This window comes from Hyperoodon ampullatus, assembly GCF_949752795.1.
Source record: "Hyperoodon ampullatus genome assembly, chromosome: 1".
Classification (NCBI taxonomy): Eukaryota; Metazoa; Chordata; class Mammalia; order Artiodactyla; family Ziphiidae; genus Hyperoodon; species Hyperoodon ampullatus.
In genome coordinates this window covers 143,935,283-143,953,012 of record NC_136914.1, presented here as the reverse complement: position 1 = coordinate 143,953,012, position 17,730 = coordinate 143,935,283, and the positions used below count along the sequence as shown (strand labels likewise).

Genomic DNA, 17,730 nt, shown 5'->3' with positions numbered 1-17,730 from the left:
TGTTTGTGTTTTTTACGTTTTTTTCCCTGTAATTCATTTCTACTCTCATAGCGTTGTGGTCAGAAAAGATGCTTGATATGTTTTTAATTTTCTTAAATTTACTGAGGCTTGATTTGTGACCCAAGATGTGATCTGTCTTGGAGAATGTTCCGTGCGCATTTGAGAAGAAAGTGTAATCTGCTGTTTTTGGATGGAATGTCCTAAAAATATAAATTAAATCTATCTGGTCTATCGTGTCATTTAAAGCTTGGGTTTCCTTATTAATTTTCTGTTTGGATGATCTATCCATTGGTGTAAGTGAGGTGTTAAAGGCCCCCACTATTATTGTGTTACTGTCGATTTCCTCTTTTATAGCTGTTATCAGTTGCCTTATGTATTGTGGTGTTCCTATGTTGGGTGCATATATATTTATAATTGTTATATCTTCTTCTTGGATTGATCCCCTGATCATTATGTAGTGTCCTTCCTTGTCTCTTGTAACATTCTTTATTTTAAAGTCTGTTTTATCTGATACGAGTATTGCTGCTCCAGCTTTCTTTTGATTTCCATTTGCATGGAATATGTTTTTCCATCCCCTCACTTTCAGTCTGAATGTGTCCCTAGGTCTGAAGTGGGTCTCTTGTAGACAGCATATATATGGGTCTTGTTTTTGTATCCATTCAGCAAGCCTGTGTCTTTTGGTTGGAGCATTTAATCCATTCACGTTTAGGGTAATTATTGATATGTATGTTCCTATTACCATTTTCTAATTGTTTCAGGTTTGTTTTTGTAGGTCCTTTCTTCTCTTTTGTTTCCCACTTAGAGTAGTTCCTTTAGCATTTGTTGTAGAGCTGGTTTGGTGGTGCTAAATTCTCTTAGCTTTTGCTTGTCTGTAAGGCTTTTGATTTCTCCATCGAATCTGAATGAGATCCTTGCTGGGTAGAGTAATCTCGGTTGTAGGTTCTTCCCTTTCATCACTTTAAGTATATCATGACACTTCCTTCTGGCTTGTAGAGTTTCTGCTGAGAAATCAGCTGTTAACCTAATGGGAGTTCCCTTGTATGTTATTTGTCGTTTTTCCCTTGCTGCTTTTAATAATTTTTCTTTGTCTTTAATTTTTGCCGATTTGATTACTGTGTGTCTCGACGTGTTTCTCCTTGGGTTTATCCTGTATGGGACTCTCTGCGCTTCCTGGACTTGGGTGGCTATTTCCTTTCCCATGTTAGGGAAGTTTTCGACTATAATCTCTTCACATATTTTCTCGGGTCCTTTCTCTCTCTCTTCTCCTTCTGGGACCCCTATAATGTGAATGTTGTTGCATTTAATGTTGTCCCAGAGGTCTCTTAGGCTGTCTTCATTTCTTTTCATTCATTTTTCTCTATTCTGTTCCGCAGCAGTGAATGCCACCCTTCTGTCTTCCAGGTCACTTATCCGTTCTTCTGCCTCAGTTATTCTGCTACTGATTCCTTCTAGTGTAGTTTTCATTTCAGTTGTTGTATTGTTCATCTCTGTTTGTTTGTTCTTTAATTCTTCTAGGTCTTTGTTAAACATCTCTTGCATCTTCTCGATCTTTGCCTCCATTCTTTTTCCCCGGTCCTGGAGCATCTTCACTATCATTATTCTGAATTCTTTTTCTGGAAGGTTGCCTGTCTCCACTTCATTTAGTTGTTTTTCTGGGGTTTTATCTTGTTCCTTCATCTGGTACATAGCCCTCTGCCTTTTCATCTTGTCTTTCTGTGATGTGGCTTTTGTTCCACAGGCTGCAGGATTGTAGTTCTTGCTTCTGCGCTCTCTGCGTTGGGTCTTAGTTGCGGCACATGGGATCTTTCATCGCGGGGCATGGGCTTGTCTCTAGTTGTGGCGCATGGGCTCCAGAGTGCATGTGCTCTGTAGTTGCGGCGCGCGGGCTCAGTAGTTGCAGTGTGTGGGCTTTGTTGCCCCATGGCATGTGGGATCTTAGTTCCCTGACCAGGGATCAAAGCCATATCCCCTGCGTTGCAAGGTGGATTCTTTACCAGTGGACCACTGGGGAAGTCCTTAGATCACTTTTAAATTGACAAGACACATGTATGTCCATTAAGTGCAAGGCAGATATTATCAATATTGTCCCCATTTTATATATGAAGAAATTTAAAGCTCACAGAAGTTGAATTTCTTTCCTACGTTTACAAGCTAATACATGCTGGAGTTGGAAACCTAAGCCAAAGTTAGCCAAATCTTAGTTAGCTATTATAATCATTCTACTAATGTGGAAACATTTAGTCAGGCAGAAGGAAAGAGAGATGCAGCCAATGTAAGGAGACATTATAAATGCATACAAGGTAAGAACAGCAAGAACACAGGAAAACCTAAAAACAATGATGTTTTTCCTCAACTTGCCACAGAATGTCATTAGTCAAAATTCTCTACATCTTACTCCTCAAGTGGACAAAATAATACTAAATGAGAGATTAAATGCTAAAATAATACTGACAGAGTTAGCAAAGTATAAACTTGAAAAACTGAACCAAAATTTGTTACCTAGAGCAAATAGGAATAACTGTTGTACTTTTATATACATCATTGATTATCTTTGTATTCTAACAATAATTTATGATTTCTTTCAACCTATTTTTATTGCATTCTTGTATGGTCTTAAATATAAGGTGCTTCATGTGATTAAACTGTCATATAATTCTAATTTCTCATAAAATTATTGTATGTTTTATGGAAACTATTAAATTCACTTCACACCCTTAAATGTTCTAGCTAAAGGAAAAGCAAGTGGAGGAGTAAAAACAGCCAAGTTATATGCCTGGGTAGCACTTCAGTCATTGCCAGAAGAAATGGTTATTAGTCCCTGCCTATTAGACTTTCTGGAAAAGGCTCTGGAAACTATCCCAATTACACCAATTGAAAGGAACTATACAAGTGAGTGTCCTCTTTATATACTTATTTGCCCATCACATGTACTTTGGGGTCCTATTACTTAGAAGGATTTCTTAATGCTATTATATATTCAATGATAAATGTAAAGGAATTATAGAACTGAAGAAGAACTTGAGAGACCATCTAGTCCTGGTGGGGTTTTACGATTCTTCCACGGCCACAGCTAGTGACAAAATTAACATTTTTAGGTCCTATGTTAGTGTGTCTCTTGGACTGGAAACTCCTTGAGGGCAAAGGCATAATTACTTTTTTCTTTGTTTGTTGTTTGGTATAGCAGCAGGGAATCAGAGTTTGAAGGAATGAGTAAGAGGTTTGAATAGGGAAAGATGTATAGAATGATGGGCTACAGAGCCAGTGTTTCTGTGCGTTCATACCCCTGATCTCAGTACTAGCATAAGAGAAAAAGATCTTTTAATAAATAGTTTGCCCTTGCCCTAATAGTGCACTTAAAACTAAATATTTTAACAGCTATCAGCTCACAAGATGAAGATATGGGACATTTTGAAATACCAGATCCTATGGAAGAATCAACAACATCACTAGTATCATCTTCAACATCTGCTTACTCTTCCTTCCCTGTAGATGTTGTGGTTTATGTACGAGTTCAGGTGATATACTTCATTTATTCCTTTCTGTTTTAAAGAAAAAAATTTTTTCTTAAGTTTATTTGAACATTTACAATATTACTTTAGCGTTTTCTTAAGCTTCATGGACCTTTAGTATGTCTATGATGGCTTAGAGGTTGTGTGAACCTTTGGGAAGTGTATGTATAATTTTATGTGTGTGTTTACTTGTCTGCTGAGGAGGTTCGTATCTTTTGAGTTTTCAAAATTGAGATCTCATACTTTTGTGGCAAATGTAAAAATATGTAAGTTAAAACTGTTTTTTAGCACTCTATGCCATTTTTTATGATGGCACCTATATTTCTTGTCATTATGGTCATTTGGGAGCAGATATAAAGTGAAATTGAGATACAAAGTCACAACAGTACCTTTGTTAGATTTTTCTAAGAGTTATATAATATATATTTAATATTTTATTCTAAAATTCAGTCCAATCTGTAGTCCTTTAGGAGTATAGGCATACCTGAGAGATATTGTGGGTTCAGTTCCAAACCACCACTGCAATAAAGCAAAATTGCAGTGAAGCAAGTTACATGAATTTTTTGATTCCTCAGTGCATATAAAAGTTATGTTTACACTATATGGTAGTTTATTAAGTGTGCAATAGTATTATATCTAAAAAAACAATGTACCTTCCTTAATTAAAAAATAATGCTGTTGGAAGAATGGTACCATTAGACTTGCTCAAGGTAGGGTGGCCATGAACCTCCTTCAATCTGTAAAAAACTCAACATCTTCAAAGCACAATAAAACGAGGTATGTTATATTAGCATCCGATTGAGTCCATTTATTAAGGAGGACTTGGCTTGTATCCAAACTTCAAGGTTTAGTTTACTCTCAATTAAAATTTTATGAGCAATCTCAAGAATAAAAGTAACGCTAGTGCCCCGGGCCGGGAAGATCCCACATGCCACGGAGCGGCTGGGCCCGTGAGCCATGGCCGCTGAGCCTGCGCATCTGCAGCCTGTGCTCTGCAACAGGAGAGGCCACAACAGTGAGAGGCCCACGTACCGCAAAAAAAAAAAAAGAAAAAAAAACGCTAATGATCATCTGTTCAGATTAATTTCTACAATAGCAGTTTGGCCAAAAGAACTTCAGTCTGATCTTCTGGAGTTTTGCACAAGCTTTTTTGAAGATCTGATGAAAACATGTAATGAGTAAGGGTTTGAGAGTTTGTAAAACTTCAGTTATTAATGCAATAGCCTTTTTAAATTTTAGTATAAAAGGAAATTATTTAAAATACTTGATTATGAACAATATGAACATAAACATCTTTAATGTTCTGAATTATCTATATGTCTACATATTTACTGCTTAGAGATAGTTCCTCAAATATTTAGAGTTTTTTAAATGATACCATTTTGTTAATATACTTTGGTTAATGTATCGTGTGTCTGTTTGAAAAAGGTAGGACACTAAAGACAAAATTCTTTTAAGTGTCAAATAATAAATTTGGTATATGTAGACTGAAACGGAAACTGAATGTAATTTTTGGAGTCCAGTGGGAAATTTTTTAATCATCTGGCTCCTAGAAACTTATTTTTTGGCTTTCTGCACTTTTTAGCCCTCACAGATCAAGTTTAGCTGTTTACCAGTGTCAAGAGTAGAATGCATGCTAAAACTGCCATCCCTGGACTTGGTGTTTTCTTCAAACCGAGGAGAGCTGGAGACTTTAGGGGCTACGTATCCTGCAGAGACTTTATCCCCTGGAGGTAATGCTCCTCAGAGTGGAACAAAGACCTCTGCAAGCAAAACTGGAATACCAGGTGTGGAAACATTCTTTTATTCAATTGGCATAAAGCCAAGTATTATTTTAACAGTAATATATATTGCCAAATAAATAAATTTGGAAAAGGAGAATATTTGAGAATTAGAGTACTTGTAGAAAAAAATCTATAGGAGATCAAAGTTTTGAGTGTATTTTATTACAAAGGAATGGCAGTGGGATAGCATTTTGTTGTTGGTTTCACATACGCATTACATGCACTATGAGGTATGAATGATAATGTGTTCAAGTACTTCTGAGTGTTTGATTTTATGCTATATTTTTACATTACAAGTAATCAGTGTTGCAAATGGTAAATGAGATGTAGTATTATCTTGCAAGGATTTCTTATCACACTGAATTAAAAGTATATCACATTGTGTGTGTGTGTGTGTGTGTGTGTGTGTGTGTATAAAAACTTTTTAATGGTAAATTTTGTTACCTCCTCAAATGTTTGTTTCATGAAAGGTTTAGTTTTTAAAGCAGAACTGATGATTTCCTGATGAGATAGTCACACTTCACTGTATTAAAACTGTGTCATTTCTGCCCTAAAAATCATTTAGAGATCACAAATGCAAAAAATAAAGATTTTCTTGGCCATTTTTTAAAAGAGAGACTAGAATGAATGAAAATTGATGAGAGAACTAATGTTCAGTGGTCTTAAGCAGTGGGGGGGCGATTCTGCCCCCAAGGGATATTCCGCAATGTGGAGAAAGGGCTAAAGCAAAACATTTGCTTTGCTGTGTAAATCTCTGAAAATTTTCACAACAAAAAGTTGATATTTTAGAAATAAGATTTTTGCTAATGCCATTGCCCACTGTCTTACACTTAGCTCCTAAATATTGCTGCTGGAATTGTATTGTAGTCAACAACATGTTGGAGCAATAGTGCTGGTTTTTGAAAACATTTTTTTTTGATTATAAAATTAACTCATTGTTCATTACAGAACATAAAGAAAACAGAAAAGTATCAAAAATGAAAATAATAATATCCCTTTATCAGTTCCTACCTACTCTCTAGCATTTTTGTGAAGATATGATCTTTTTCCCAGGAAAAACTGAAATATGGTCTCTTCTGCTATGTAACTTTCAGAAATTTTAAATATAGGTTTTCCCAAATTATTAAGTATTTATCTCTAAAATAACTTTAATGACTGTATGATATAACATCATTTTGATCATATATTTGAAACTCCCTGGGCTCTTTGGTTTTTATTTTGTGAATAATATTGAGATGAGTATCTCTGTATATAAATATTTTAAAACATCCATAGGATTAATTCTTAAAAGTGGAATTCCTAAGTCAGAGAGTGTAAACATTTTAAGGTGTTTGATATATTTTACTCTCTAGTAAGACTATAAAGATTTCTGCATCTTCACCACAACGTGTCTGAACGCCAAGTTCACTGTACTCTTCTCAACACTTTGCTTTAAATTTATTTTCAGTCATTGTTAATATGATTGTTACTTTATTGGCTGTTTGACAGAGGGGGATAAATATGCCCATGCCCATTTCTCTGTTGGGATATTCACTTTTTTCTTAATGACAAAATATCACAAATTATTAACACAAATTATTATAGCAGTATATATGTACTATGCTAGAAATATATAATGAGAGGAAAATAAAATGAGCAGCTATTTTTATGTCCACATTTATTTTAGAAAATTAAAGAATGAAACAGCACCCCTTATTCTATCATCATAAAACATGAAAGAAGGAATGATGATGAGGATAAATGTATAAGAAATGTAGGTTATGACAATATCCATTCTTTTAAAGGATCTTTACTGAACTTTACTGAGTTCTGGGTCAGTACTAGGGGTTGGATATACTGTAGTGAACTTAGCTAACAGACATAGTGCCTGCTAATATGGAACTTAAATTGAATTTGGAGAAACAGATAATAAGCAAACAAACATGTTTTAAGTGGAAACATGAAGTCGGTTAAGTATGAGTTAGCCAAGCAGAGAGTTGAGGGAATAAACACTCCAGGTACAGAATACAAGAATTAAGTAGGAAAGAATTTGACAACTTTGAAAAATAAAAAGAATAAAACTAGTATAAGTGGAGCATGGTGAACAAAGGGTATACTGTCATAAGCAAGATTTATATAGATAGGAAAGAGCCATATCATTCAGGGAAGCCACCGAGAGGTTAAGCAGGGAAGTGGACGTGATTATCATTCACACTTCTAGAACACTAGTCCAGCTGCAGTGTGGCAGTTGCTTTGAGGAGAACAGGAGTGGAAGGAAGCAGGGAGAGAAGTTGGCCATTTCAGCAGCCCAGAATTGATCATTGTTTAGGCTAGAATAGCAATAGTAAGATGGAGGAAAATGGACATACTTGATATATGTTGTTAGACATAGAAATGGTATGGTGATAAATTGCATGATAGGAAGTTAGAAGTGGGAAGGATGACAGATAACTCCCAGGTTTCTGGCTGAGCTATTTGCATGGAAGTGTTACTTATGGAGATGGGAAATACTGGAAGAAAAGCAGATTAGGGGAAAAGATCAGTTCAGTTTTGGACATGGTAAGCTTTCTCTTACCATGTCGGTGATCACATGTCTGTGATCCATTCTAGCTGGATGTCAAGTAACCAGCGGCAATATATGAATCCAAAAGAAGTCTGGTCTGGAGATACGTATTTTAGAATCACTGGCAAATCATATAAAGCTCCATTCAGACAGTCTCATATTTTTTTATGTTTAAAGCACATTTGGAATTAGTCTGTCCACCCATGGTAGATGTTGCCAGTGAGGGCACGTAGCTGCCTAAGAGAAGGAGATCTTTAACTTTCTCTATTTGTGTACCTTACTCTGTTTCCACTGTTTCTGGGAAATGTGGACTCCAGCTATATGGTTTGGGTTTTTTACAGTTCATTCTTCTCTTCCATTGCTTAAAACCCAGCTGTTTTGTACCTCTTCCACGGCCTGCTTCCTGTAGAACAAAGGAGAAAAGAAACAGGAAACCATGGAGTTGGCCAGTAATATGTATAAATAATTATTTCAAAGATGAACAGAATATTCAGCCTTAGTTTACGAAGTAAATTAACTGGAAAATACATCTAAGTCCTCATTTTAATTTCAAGGATTTAACTCTATTGATCGGTTAATATTTGACTATTTTCACTTTATTTTCAAGTCATGTTTGTTTCTTGAGACTATATTAGTGACAGTTTTTAAAATTTTCTGTGGCTTATAAATATTTTGGTGTTCTTGTGTTCCCTGTAGGTTTGTCAGGATTAGGCAGCCCTCTTGGCAGAAGTCGACATAGTAGTAGTCAGTCAGATCTGACCAGTTCCAGCAGCAGTTCATCTGGGTTGAGCTTCACTGCGTGCATGTCTGACTTTTCCCTTTATGTATTTCATCCATATGGAGCAGGGAAACAAAAAACTGCTGTTTCTGGCCTTACACCTGGATCAGGAGGATTAGGTATACTTGGCATGTCTGCATCTTTTTCAAATTTATCGCATCTTTTCAAGCTTTGATCTTTTTAGAAATGTTATCTTTAATAATGGATATAAAATGAGATCAGAAACTTTTATTTTTCTTCTTGATAATATCTATCCTGTCTCTACATAATAAATAGAAATATGAAATAAGTAATGTAGGTAAATCAATTATATAAGAATTTTAAAACTCCAAATATTTTATAAGTGATATACACTGTGCAGTCGCTTCAGATATCGTTACTTATGTTACTTAAATTTTAAATGTTTCATCAAATTACTATTTGTATAACAAATTATATTTTATAAATAGTAAATTTTTAAAGGGTGTGCATCACATTTGTTAATTTAAAGTGAGACTATTATTACTAGTTATTTAGTGAACTTAAATTCCCCTGGCATTTAAAGTGCAGATTTACCACTAAAAATGCATAGGATGTTGATATTAGTGAATGTCTCTTGACTTATTTAGACAAATAATAAAGACACACACTCCATGTCCATCCTAATTTTTGCTGGAGAGATGCTGTAAAAATCATCTATTATGTTTATGGGCTTGAACCTATAAAATTATTGTTAGGAATGCCTAATGCTCATTAGGTCATTCTGTTTAAATTTTTACTCACTTAAGTGATGTTATTTGATAGCATATTCTAGCCTATTGGATAATTTCATGCGATTTCATAATTTCATGTAAGATAGTTGTGTGTGTGTGTGTGTATACATATATATGTGTGTGTGTGTTCATACGCATGTGTTTTTGGGGTTTTTTTTCTTTTTTTTTTTAAAGGGAATGTGGATGAAGAAGCCACTTCAGTCACTGGTCGAAAAGACTCACTCAGTATAAATCTCGAGTTCGTAAAAGTGAGTTTGTCTCGGATAAGGCGTTCAGGAGGTGCCTCATTTTTTGAAAGTCAGTCTGTAAGCAAGTCTGCAAGCAAAATGGACACTACACTAATAAATATATCTGGTATTCAATTTTATAGTTTTTTAATTAAAATATTGTTTTTCCAGAATTAAATAAGGGCCTCCTTTTCGTGTTTAATTATTAAATACATTTAGTAATATTAAGCATTCAGTGATAAATTGATTTAAAGGAGAAGAATAACTGTCCAGCCAAGTATTATCTCAGTCCAGGTAATCAATGTTAGAAATATGATTGCTAGATAAATACATGGAAATATCACCCAAGGGCCAAAATATGCCTAATTGAATCACTGAAAACGGCTTCTTTGCTTCTCTACCATGAATTGGTAAAATTTCTGACTTTTTGTTTGATTTTTTAATTAGAACTTCTTAAAACACTAAGGAGAGATGAGTGTTGGAAATTTTTTACTTGGTGTCATTAGATCTTGAGTTGTGTGCATATGTGTTGCCAGCTTTATAACTAGTTACATAACTATGGACAGATTACTTGCTCATTTTCTTTACGTTGTGATTTGAGTATTTAAAATTAAATGCATGTAGAACATTTTGAAGAATTCAGAGTACTATGCAAGTGAAAAATCTTTAAATTATTAACTGAAAAGATATAGTAAGTATACTTAACTCACTCAACACAATATATGTTTGGTCATTCATCAAACATATATTGAGCCTTTATTTTACAGTGAACTTGTGCCAGGCACTCTGCTAGATGCTTGAAGGTGCAGGCATGAATAAGGGAAGGTCTTATGAGTAGACAAATTACAGTGCAGTGTGATAAATCCTATAATGAAGGTTTACTTAAAGAGGAGGAAACATATTCTGCTTTATATGAGTGATCAGAGAAAGCTTCACAAAGGAGATGATGTTGGACCAGATCTTCAGAATTATGTAGGAATATCCTTGGCTATAGCAACATGGTATTTAATGGTACAAAAGTGTCAAAAAGTATGCTTTTGGATCATACTTTGATTCACTGAAGCTGAAGCATTGGTATAACTGAACATTTAGTTAGTTGTACACAGTAGGTGAGGCCAGAGGGAGAGAGGAGTTGGCTAGAGGTAAAGCTGGTAAAATAGCCCAGGACATGATTGGGGTAGGGGGGACTCATATGCCAGGCTAAAGAATAGGGTTCTGATCCTTTGAGTGGGGAGAAGCCATTAGCATTTTTAAGAAATGGTATGACAACATTGTCCCGAAAGATGACAATACTGTATTGTACGTTTAAAAATCTGTAGCTGGTAGATTTCATGTTAAGTGTTCTTACCACAAAAAACAACCAAAATTATATACGGATTATAAAATAATGTTTACATTAAAAAAAAAAAAAAGGAATGATGCTTCAGATTGATGTTTTAGGAAGGGAGTTGATGGTTGAATGAAAAGGGGTGGTAGAGTGGAAAGATGCTTGAGGAAGCTGTTGAAACAGACTAAGCAATAGGGGATGAGGGCCTGAGTTGTTATAGGAAAAAAAGAGTAGAGGGAATGGTTTCAAGAGAAATATGAGAGTCCACAAGCTTAAGGACAAGTTGTATGAGGAGCAGTAGAGGAGACAAGGATGCCTCAAACTTTTAGCTTAGGTGACTGAAGGGACAGTGAGGTCATTAACTTAGATAGAAAATAAAGAAGGAAATGCCTATATGACCTTGAGGTGAAAGGGTCTGGTAGGCAATTGGCTAATGAGCTGTGTGGATATGGGCTCAGACTGAAACAGACACTTCAGGTTTGGGAGATGTTGGCATGTAAATGCAACAGAAGCTATGGTGGAGGAACAGAAGGCACATGAAGCAAAAGCAGCAGTGTGCTCAGAGCAGAACCCCTAGAGACAGCCATGAGAGTGCTTTCAGATTGACAAGTCGCTACTTTCTGTCTAAAAGGAAAATAGTAGTTTTTGCCATAGTTATTTGGTTTGCAGCTACTTTTGAGGAAGTTTGTATTCTCGCTCATCCTGATGATTCATTTCCCATATTTGAGAAGAGCTCTATGTTAAAGCTGGAAGCTGTTTGTAAGACTGATCTTTAGATCCTCTCTGAGAATTTCACGATATCATCACTTGATAATAGAATTCCAATTTGCCCTCACCTTAAAAATGGAACTAACAGTGCAGAATGTGCTATTTTTATCATTTGTGGAACACATTATCACTTACTAATCACACTATATAACTTATTTTGGTATTTCATGAATTGTAACAGAATTATAATTCAGTTGTGTGATATCATGTCCTATTATTACCTACCATGTGAAAATATTAAAGGTTTTGGAAATGTGTTCTAACAAACTTTATTTATGTATCAGCTGTTTGTGATATAGGGTCTGCTTCCTTTAAATATGATATGCGCCGCCTCAGTGAAATTCTGGCATTTCCAAGAGCTTGGTATAGGAGGAGTATTGCAAGACGCCTGTTCCTTGGAGACCAAACTATAAATTTGCCAAGTAAGCTTGTTTATGTAATTATAAATTATACTTAGGCTGCTTTTCATTTTGATTACAATAGTAACAAGATCCATGATTGATAACACAAACTTTGTCTTACTTGGTAAGTTTTACCCTGCAATTCTTTCACTCATTCAGCAAATGTCAGTGGAGCCCCTTTAATGTTCAAATAACCACTGGGAGTGCACTAGCACTGGAGGTCACAAAATACTTGCACTCTCAGGGGTTAAGTTCAGCTGATTTTTATTCTGTAATGATTACCCTGTAATCTTTGTAAAATCTGGAAACGCAGAAATACATTTAACCAAGTTAATCATGGTTAAACATGGAAAATAGAATATATTGGGGACATGCTATCATATTGCATTTTTTCTCGTGGACTTAGATATTGTTGTAGTATTACACTGCGTAAGTGAAAGACAGAGTTAGCATGATACAGTAGAAAATATCAGAAATCTGGGTCTGGGTCTATTCCCTCATCTGTAATATGGGACAGAGTGCCTGTCCTACCCATCTCATGGAGTTTCTGTGAGAATTTTAAAAAATAACATGCTGGAATGTACTTTGCAAACTGTACATCATACAGTTGTCAGAGAACTGGAAGGGATATAAAATGTGATTAGAAATGGTGGAGTGGTGAAATTCCTTATTTTATAACATGGTGATATTACCCTGTTAATTTTGTTTTTGCTATCTACTTTTCTGTTAGCATCTGGCCCAGGGACACCTGATTCCATTGAAGGTGTAAGCCAACACCTTTCCCCCGAATCTTCAAGAAAAGCTTACTGCAGGACCTGGGAGCAGCCTAGTCAGTCATCCTCTTTCACCCACATGCCTCAGTCACCTAATGTGTTCAATGAGCATATGACAAACAGCACCATGTCACCAGGGACAGCAGCACAGAGCCTAAAATCCCCAGCTTCCATAAGGTCAAGGAGTGTGTCTGATTCTTCAGTTCCCCAAAGAGGTAACACTGCTCTCCTTGTTATCAGTAGTCCTCCAGTGACCCCAAGATAAAAATTTTAATTAGTTACGCCCAGACTTCTGCCCCAAATGCAGGAAGTTATTCTCTTGCAGGTTTTTATGGAGATGCGGGGTTGAGGGAGGAACCCCAAACCAAACAACAGACAAAGCACTTCACAGTATTTGCTAGCAGAAGAGACAGCTGGACGGCTAGTCGCTTTGAAAAGGGATAGGGAGAGAGGAATGAACATAGTGTTAGCATGCACCACAGGAAGTAAAACAAACCTACAGTGTTGTAAACTCCATATTGAAAAAGTTAATCTTTGCATTCTTTCAGTCATTCTTTTACTCAGCCACTATTTTTTTTTAACTCTTATGTGCTCAAGGCTCTACTTGTGTCTAAGTATATAAAATGAATGATGTAGTTCATGTCACAAGGTAAGATTAGAGTATAATGAGTCAATGCAGGACTCAGGATATATAATGAGTCAATGCAGGACTCAGGATATATACTGAGTCCATAAGAACACAGAAGACAAGCACCCCAGCCAGCCTCTGCATTTCAGAATGGCACTTGCCTTCCAAGTTCTCTTCTTGGCAGCAGCAACTTATGATTTTCTCCTTTGGTAAGGAAATCCTAGGGTGATAAATGATCTGTGCTGCTATATCCCATGCACACCAGAATCTCCTCATATAAGATGGAGCTCATACAGAACTATGAGCTTTCAAGAAGTAAGGCTGGCAACCCTTACTGACCGTTCAGTAAATGGTAACTATTAATATTTTGGAGGCAATATGACAGCTAGTAAATGTTAGGTTTTAACACAAGAATATCATAATTTTATTTTCTGGATTATAGTGATGAGTAGTTTTTGCTTTGTAATTGGCTGAGCATCTATGTGAATGTACATTTGATTTTCTATTTTTAGATTCACTTTCAAAAACATCAACTCCTTTTAACAAATCAAACAGAGCAGCAAGCCAACAAGGGACCCCATGGGAAACACTTGTCGTGTTTGCTATCAACCTGAAGCAATTAAACGTTCAAATGAATATGAGTAATGTAATGGGAAATACAACGTAAGCTATTCAGATACAAAGAAAATATATTTAATCATTAGTTGTAATTTTTCTAATTGTAGTAAAGCAATTCAAAACCTTTTTTTAATGCTGCAATGTTTGAGACAGTGAAGACAGTAGATAAAAAGATTATATGCCTTGCTTTATCCTGAAAATGGTTTAATCCTAAAGAGATTGTAACATAAAAACAGCATGAAATATGTCTTCTAAAAAGATAGAAAATGATAAGGAAAATAGCATAATTATCTAGTTAAGAAGAAAGCTTCATCATTAATGTTAATATTCAAATGTTTACCATAGTTTTTATAAGAAATGTATTGTTTCATTGTCCAACTTTTTTGAAATCATCTAACTCCTGTTTTAATTCATTGACTTGGGAAGCCATATGTCTAATTAATAACACTTTTTCTTTTTTATAGCTGGACAACTAGTGGTTTGAAGAGCCAGGGCCGTCTGTCAGTAGGAAGTAATCGAGATCGAGAGATAAGCATGTCTGTTGGTCTAGGAAGATCACAGTTAGATTCTAAAGGAGGAGTAGTTGGAGGGACTATAGATGTCAATGCTTTGGAGATGGTTGGTATGTTGAAATTTTACAACTGAACAATATGTTGAAGAAAAGTATTTGAAAATTGATTTTGATGAGTTTTTCCCATGAGGCATTTCTGTGCAAAGTAATTATTGTTTCTATTTTAGCTCATATTTCTGAACATCCAAATCAGCAACCCAGTCACAAAATTCAGATTACTATGGGTTCTACTGAAGCTCGTGTTGATTACATGGGCTCAAGTATTCTCATGGGTATCTTCAGTAATGCTGATCTCAAGCTTCAGGATGAATGGAAAGTAAATCTGTATAACACACTGGATTCAAGCATTACTGATAAAAGGTATTTAGTAAAATATTACTTTTTCAGTACTTTACATGACTACTCAACATATTTTTATCATCCAGTGAGAAAACACAAACCATTTTTCCTGCACAGTGATTTTATATCATACAATTAATATGAATGAAAAAACTGGTGGGGAAGAGACTTTTTCTTGTGCTTTTAAAGTGTCTTCTGTAATATATATGATAAAAGATTCTGTTTTATGCTCTAGTGAAATTTTTGTCCATGGAGATCTGAAGTGGGATATTTTCCAAGTAATGATATCAAGATCAACTACACCAGACCTGATAAAAATAGGAATGAAGCTGCAGGAATTTTTCACTCAACAGTTTGACACCAGCAAACGAGCTCTGTCTACCTGGGGACCAGTTCCTTATCTTCCACCTAAGACAATGACTAATAACCTAGAGAAAAGTTCACAAGAACAATGTAAGAGAAGACTAAGGCTTTATATATGCTTTATCTTTCACTAAATATGTGTTCATTTAAAATAATATCTATATACCATACTTAAAAAGTGGTCCATATGCTTTTTATCCTGCTCACTCAGCAAAGTACCCAATTTCCTACCCACCAGTGGAATTAGAGGCCATCATTTGGGAAGTCATTCATTCATTATCTCCTCCCCCTGCCACAGCTCATCTACAATCATGCCATTATTACAGATTACATCACTACACTACAAATTAATTCTTACTTTATTACATAATTACAAGTTACAACTAATGATTAGATATATTTTCTTTTATTCTGAATAGCGTACATTGTATTTCCCATTACATTACTCATGTTCATTTGACTGTTTAATACATACAACTATACTCCATGCTCTTGAATCTAAATATGACAACACCATGTTCTGGTTTAGAGCATGGGCTATAGAATCAGAATGTCTGAGTTTGGATTTATTACCTGTGTCATATTAGGCAGATTTTCATTCAGTAATTCAAATTTTTATTATGTATCAACCGTGTTCTTTTTTTTTTTTTTTTTTTTTTTTGCGGTACGCGGGCCTCTCACTGTTGTGGCCTCTCCCGTTGCGGAGCACAGGCTCCGGATGCGCAGGCCCAGCGGCCATGGCTCGCGGGCCCAGCTGCTCCGTGGCATGTGGGATCTTCCCAGACCGGGGCACGAACCCGTGTCCCCTGCATCGGCAGGCGGACTCTCAACCACTGCGCCACCAGGGAAGCCCATCAACCGTGTTCTTAAGCACTGTTTTAGGCCTAGGAGATCTACTAGTAGAAAAAATTCCTACCCTCATGGAGCTTACATTTTAATGGGAGAGACAGATGATAACAAATTTGCTAAGTAAGTATGTAAGATAATTTCAGGTAGAGAGAAATGCTGAGAAAAAGAACAAAGCAGGGGCAGGATCATAGAGTCTGTGATACATACTGTGAAGGTAGCTGTTTGAGAAAGGGTAGTCAGGGAAACCTTTTCTGAAGTGAGAGCTAGGCTAAGATCTGGGGAAGAGAGTTCTGGGCAAAGTAGGCTACCGAAAGGTGCAAAGCTCCTACAGTCGGGAGGAAACGTACTTGTTTGAGGATCATTAAGGTGGCCCACTGTGGTGGAACAGAGTGAGCAAGCAAGCAAGAAAATACTGGACATGAATTTAGAGAGGCCAAAGATAAGATTTTTAATATGATGGGTAGCTATTGGAGAGCTTTGAACAGATCTGATATTATTTGATTCACTTTTTTAAAAATTAATCCTTTTTAAAGCATCACTCTGGCTGCTGTGTGGGGAACAGACCAAGGTGGTTAAGAATGAAAGTAAGGGGCTTCCCTAGTGGCGCAGTGGTTGGGAGTCCGCCTGCCGATGCAGGGGACACGGGTTCGTGCCCCGGTCCTGGAAGATCCTGCATGCCGCGGAGCGGCTGGGCCCGTGAGCCATGGCCGCTGAGCCTGCGCGTCCGGAGCCTATGCTCTGCAATGGGAGAGGCCACAACAGTGAGAGGCCCGCGTACCAAAAAAAAAAAAAAAAAAGAATGAAAGTAAGGAAATCACTGCAATAATTACCATTGCTACAGACTTACATTACCATTGTAAGGAGGATTTTCTGAGAGTCCAGGCAACAGACGATGGTGGCCTTAACTAGAGAGAGAGTGGTAAAAGTGAAAAGTAGTCAGAAGCAGGATAATTTTTAATGATTTATTAGCACATAAGCAGTACATGTGCATTGGGAAAACAAATGAGAAAACATATACAAGCAAAAAAAAATCACATTCCACCCAGAAATCATCACTGTGAACACTTCAGAGTATATACTTTCAGATACTTTTCTATGCGTGTGTGTGTGTATGTATATGTGTGTGTGTATGTATATGTATACACACACACACATATGTACCTTTTACCAAAACATTATTCATATTGTTTTGAGGCTTTTCCAGTCAACAGTCTCGAACTTTCCATTGTGCTAATTATCTCCTCTAGCCACCTCAGCACAGTCTACAACTGATCTAAAATTATATTTACAACTGGTTTGTCCAAACCAGTATATCCAATTCAAGATCACAGATTAAAAATGGTTATATTCCTTTACTATTTTTAAATTCAGTATAGTCCTTTTTTTAGTGACCTGACTTGCTGAAGAGACTTGGCCAGTTGTCCTGCAGAATATCCTACTTTCTGGGTCTTTTTCAGTTGCTTCCTTGTGGTTTCATTTATCTTGTTCCCCTAGTCCCTGC

The 17,730-nt window shown here is 36.2% G+C and overlaps 1 protein-coding gene across 2 annotated transcripts in view; it reads left to right on the top strand.

Moving 5' to 3' along the window:
- Positions 1–17,730, top strand: part of BLTP1 (bridge-like lipid transfer protein family member 1) — a gene marked incomplete at its 5' end in the record, with an annotated part of 191,446 nt that overhangs the window by 163,275 nt on the left and 10,441 nt on the right. For both annotated transcript variants that reach the window (XM_079697870.1, XM_079697869.1), the window contains 11 exons: positions 2,728–2,889; positions 3,376–3,515; positions 5,095–5,296; positions 8,532–8,732; positions 9,540–9,719; positions 11,972–12,109; positions 12,819–13,076; positions 14,002–14,152; positions 14,572–14,729; positions 14,846–15,038; positions 15,253–15,470. In XM_079697870.1, the coding sequence (XP_079553996.1) occupies positions 2,728–2,889; positions 3,376–3,515; positions 5,095–5,296; positions 8,532–8,732; positions 9,540–9,719; positions 11,972–12,109; positions 12,819–13,076; positions 14,002–14,152; positions 14,572–14,729; positions 14,846–15,038; positions 15,253–15,470 (2,001 nt within the window). The remainder of the gene's footprint in view (positions 1–2,727; positions 2,890–3,375; positions 3,516–5,094; positions 5,297–8,531; positions 8,733–9,539; positions 9,720–11,971; positions 12,110–12,818; positions 13,077–14,001; positions 14,153–14,571; positions 14,730–14,845; positions 15,039–15,252; positions 15,471–17,730) is intronic.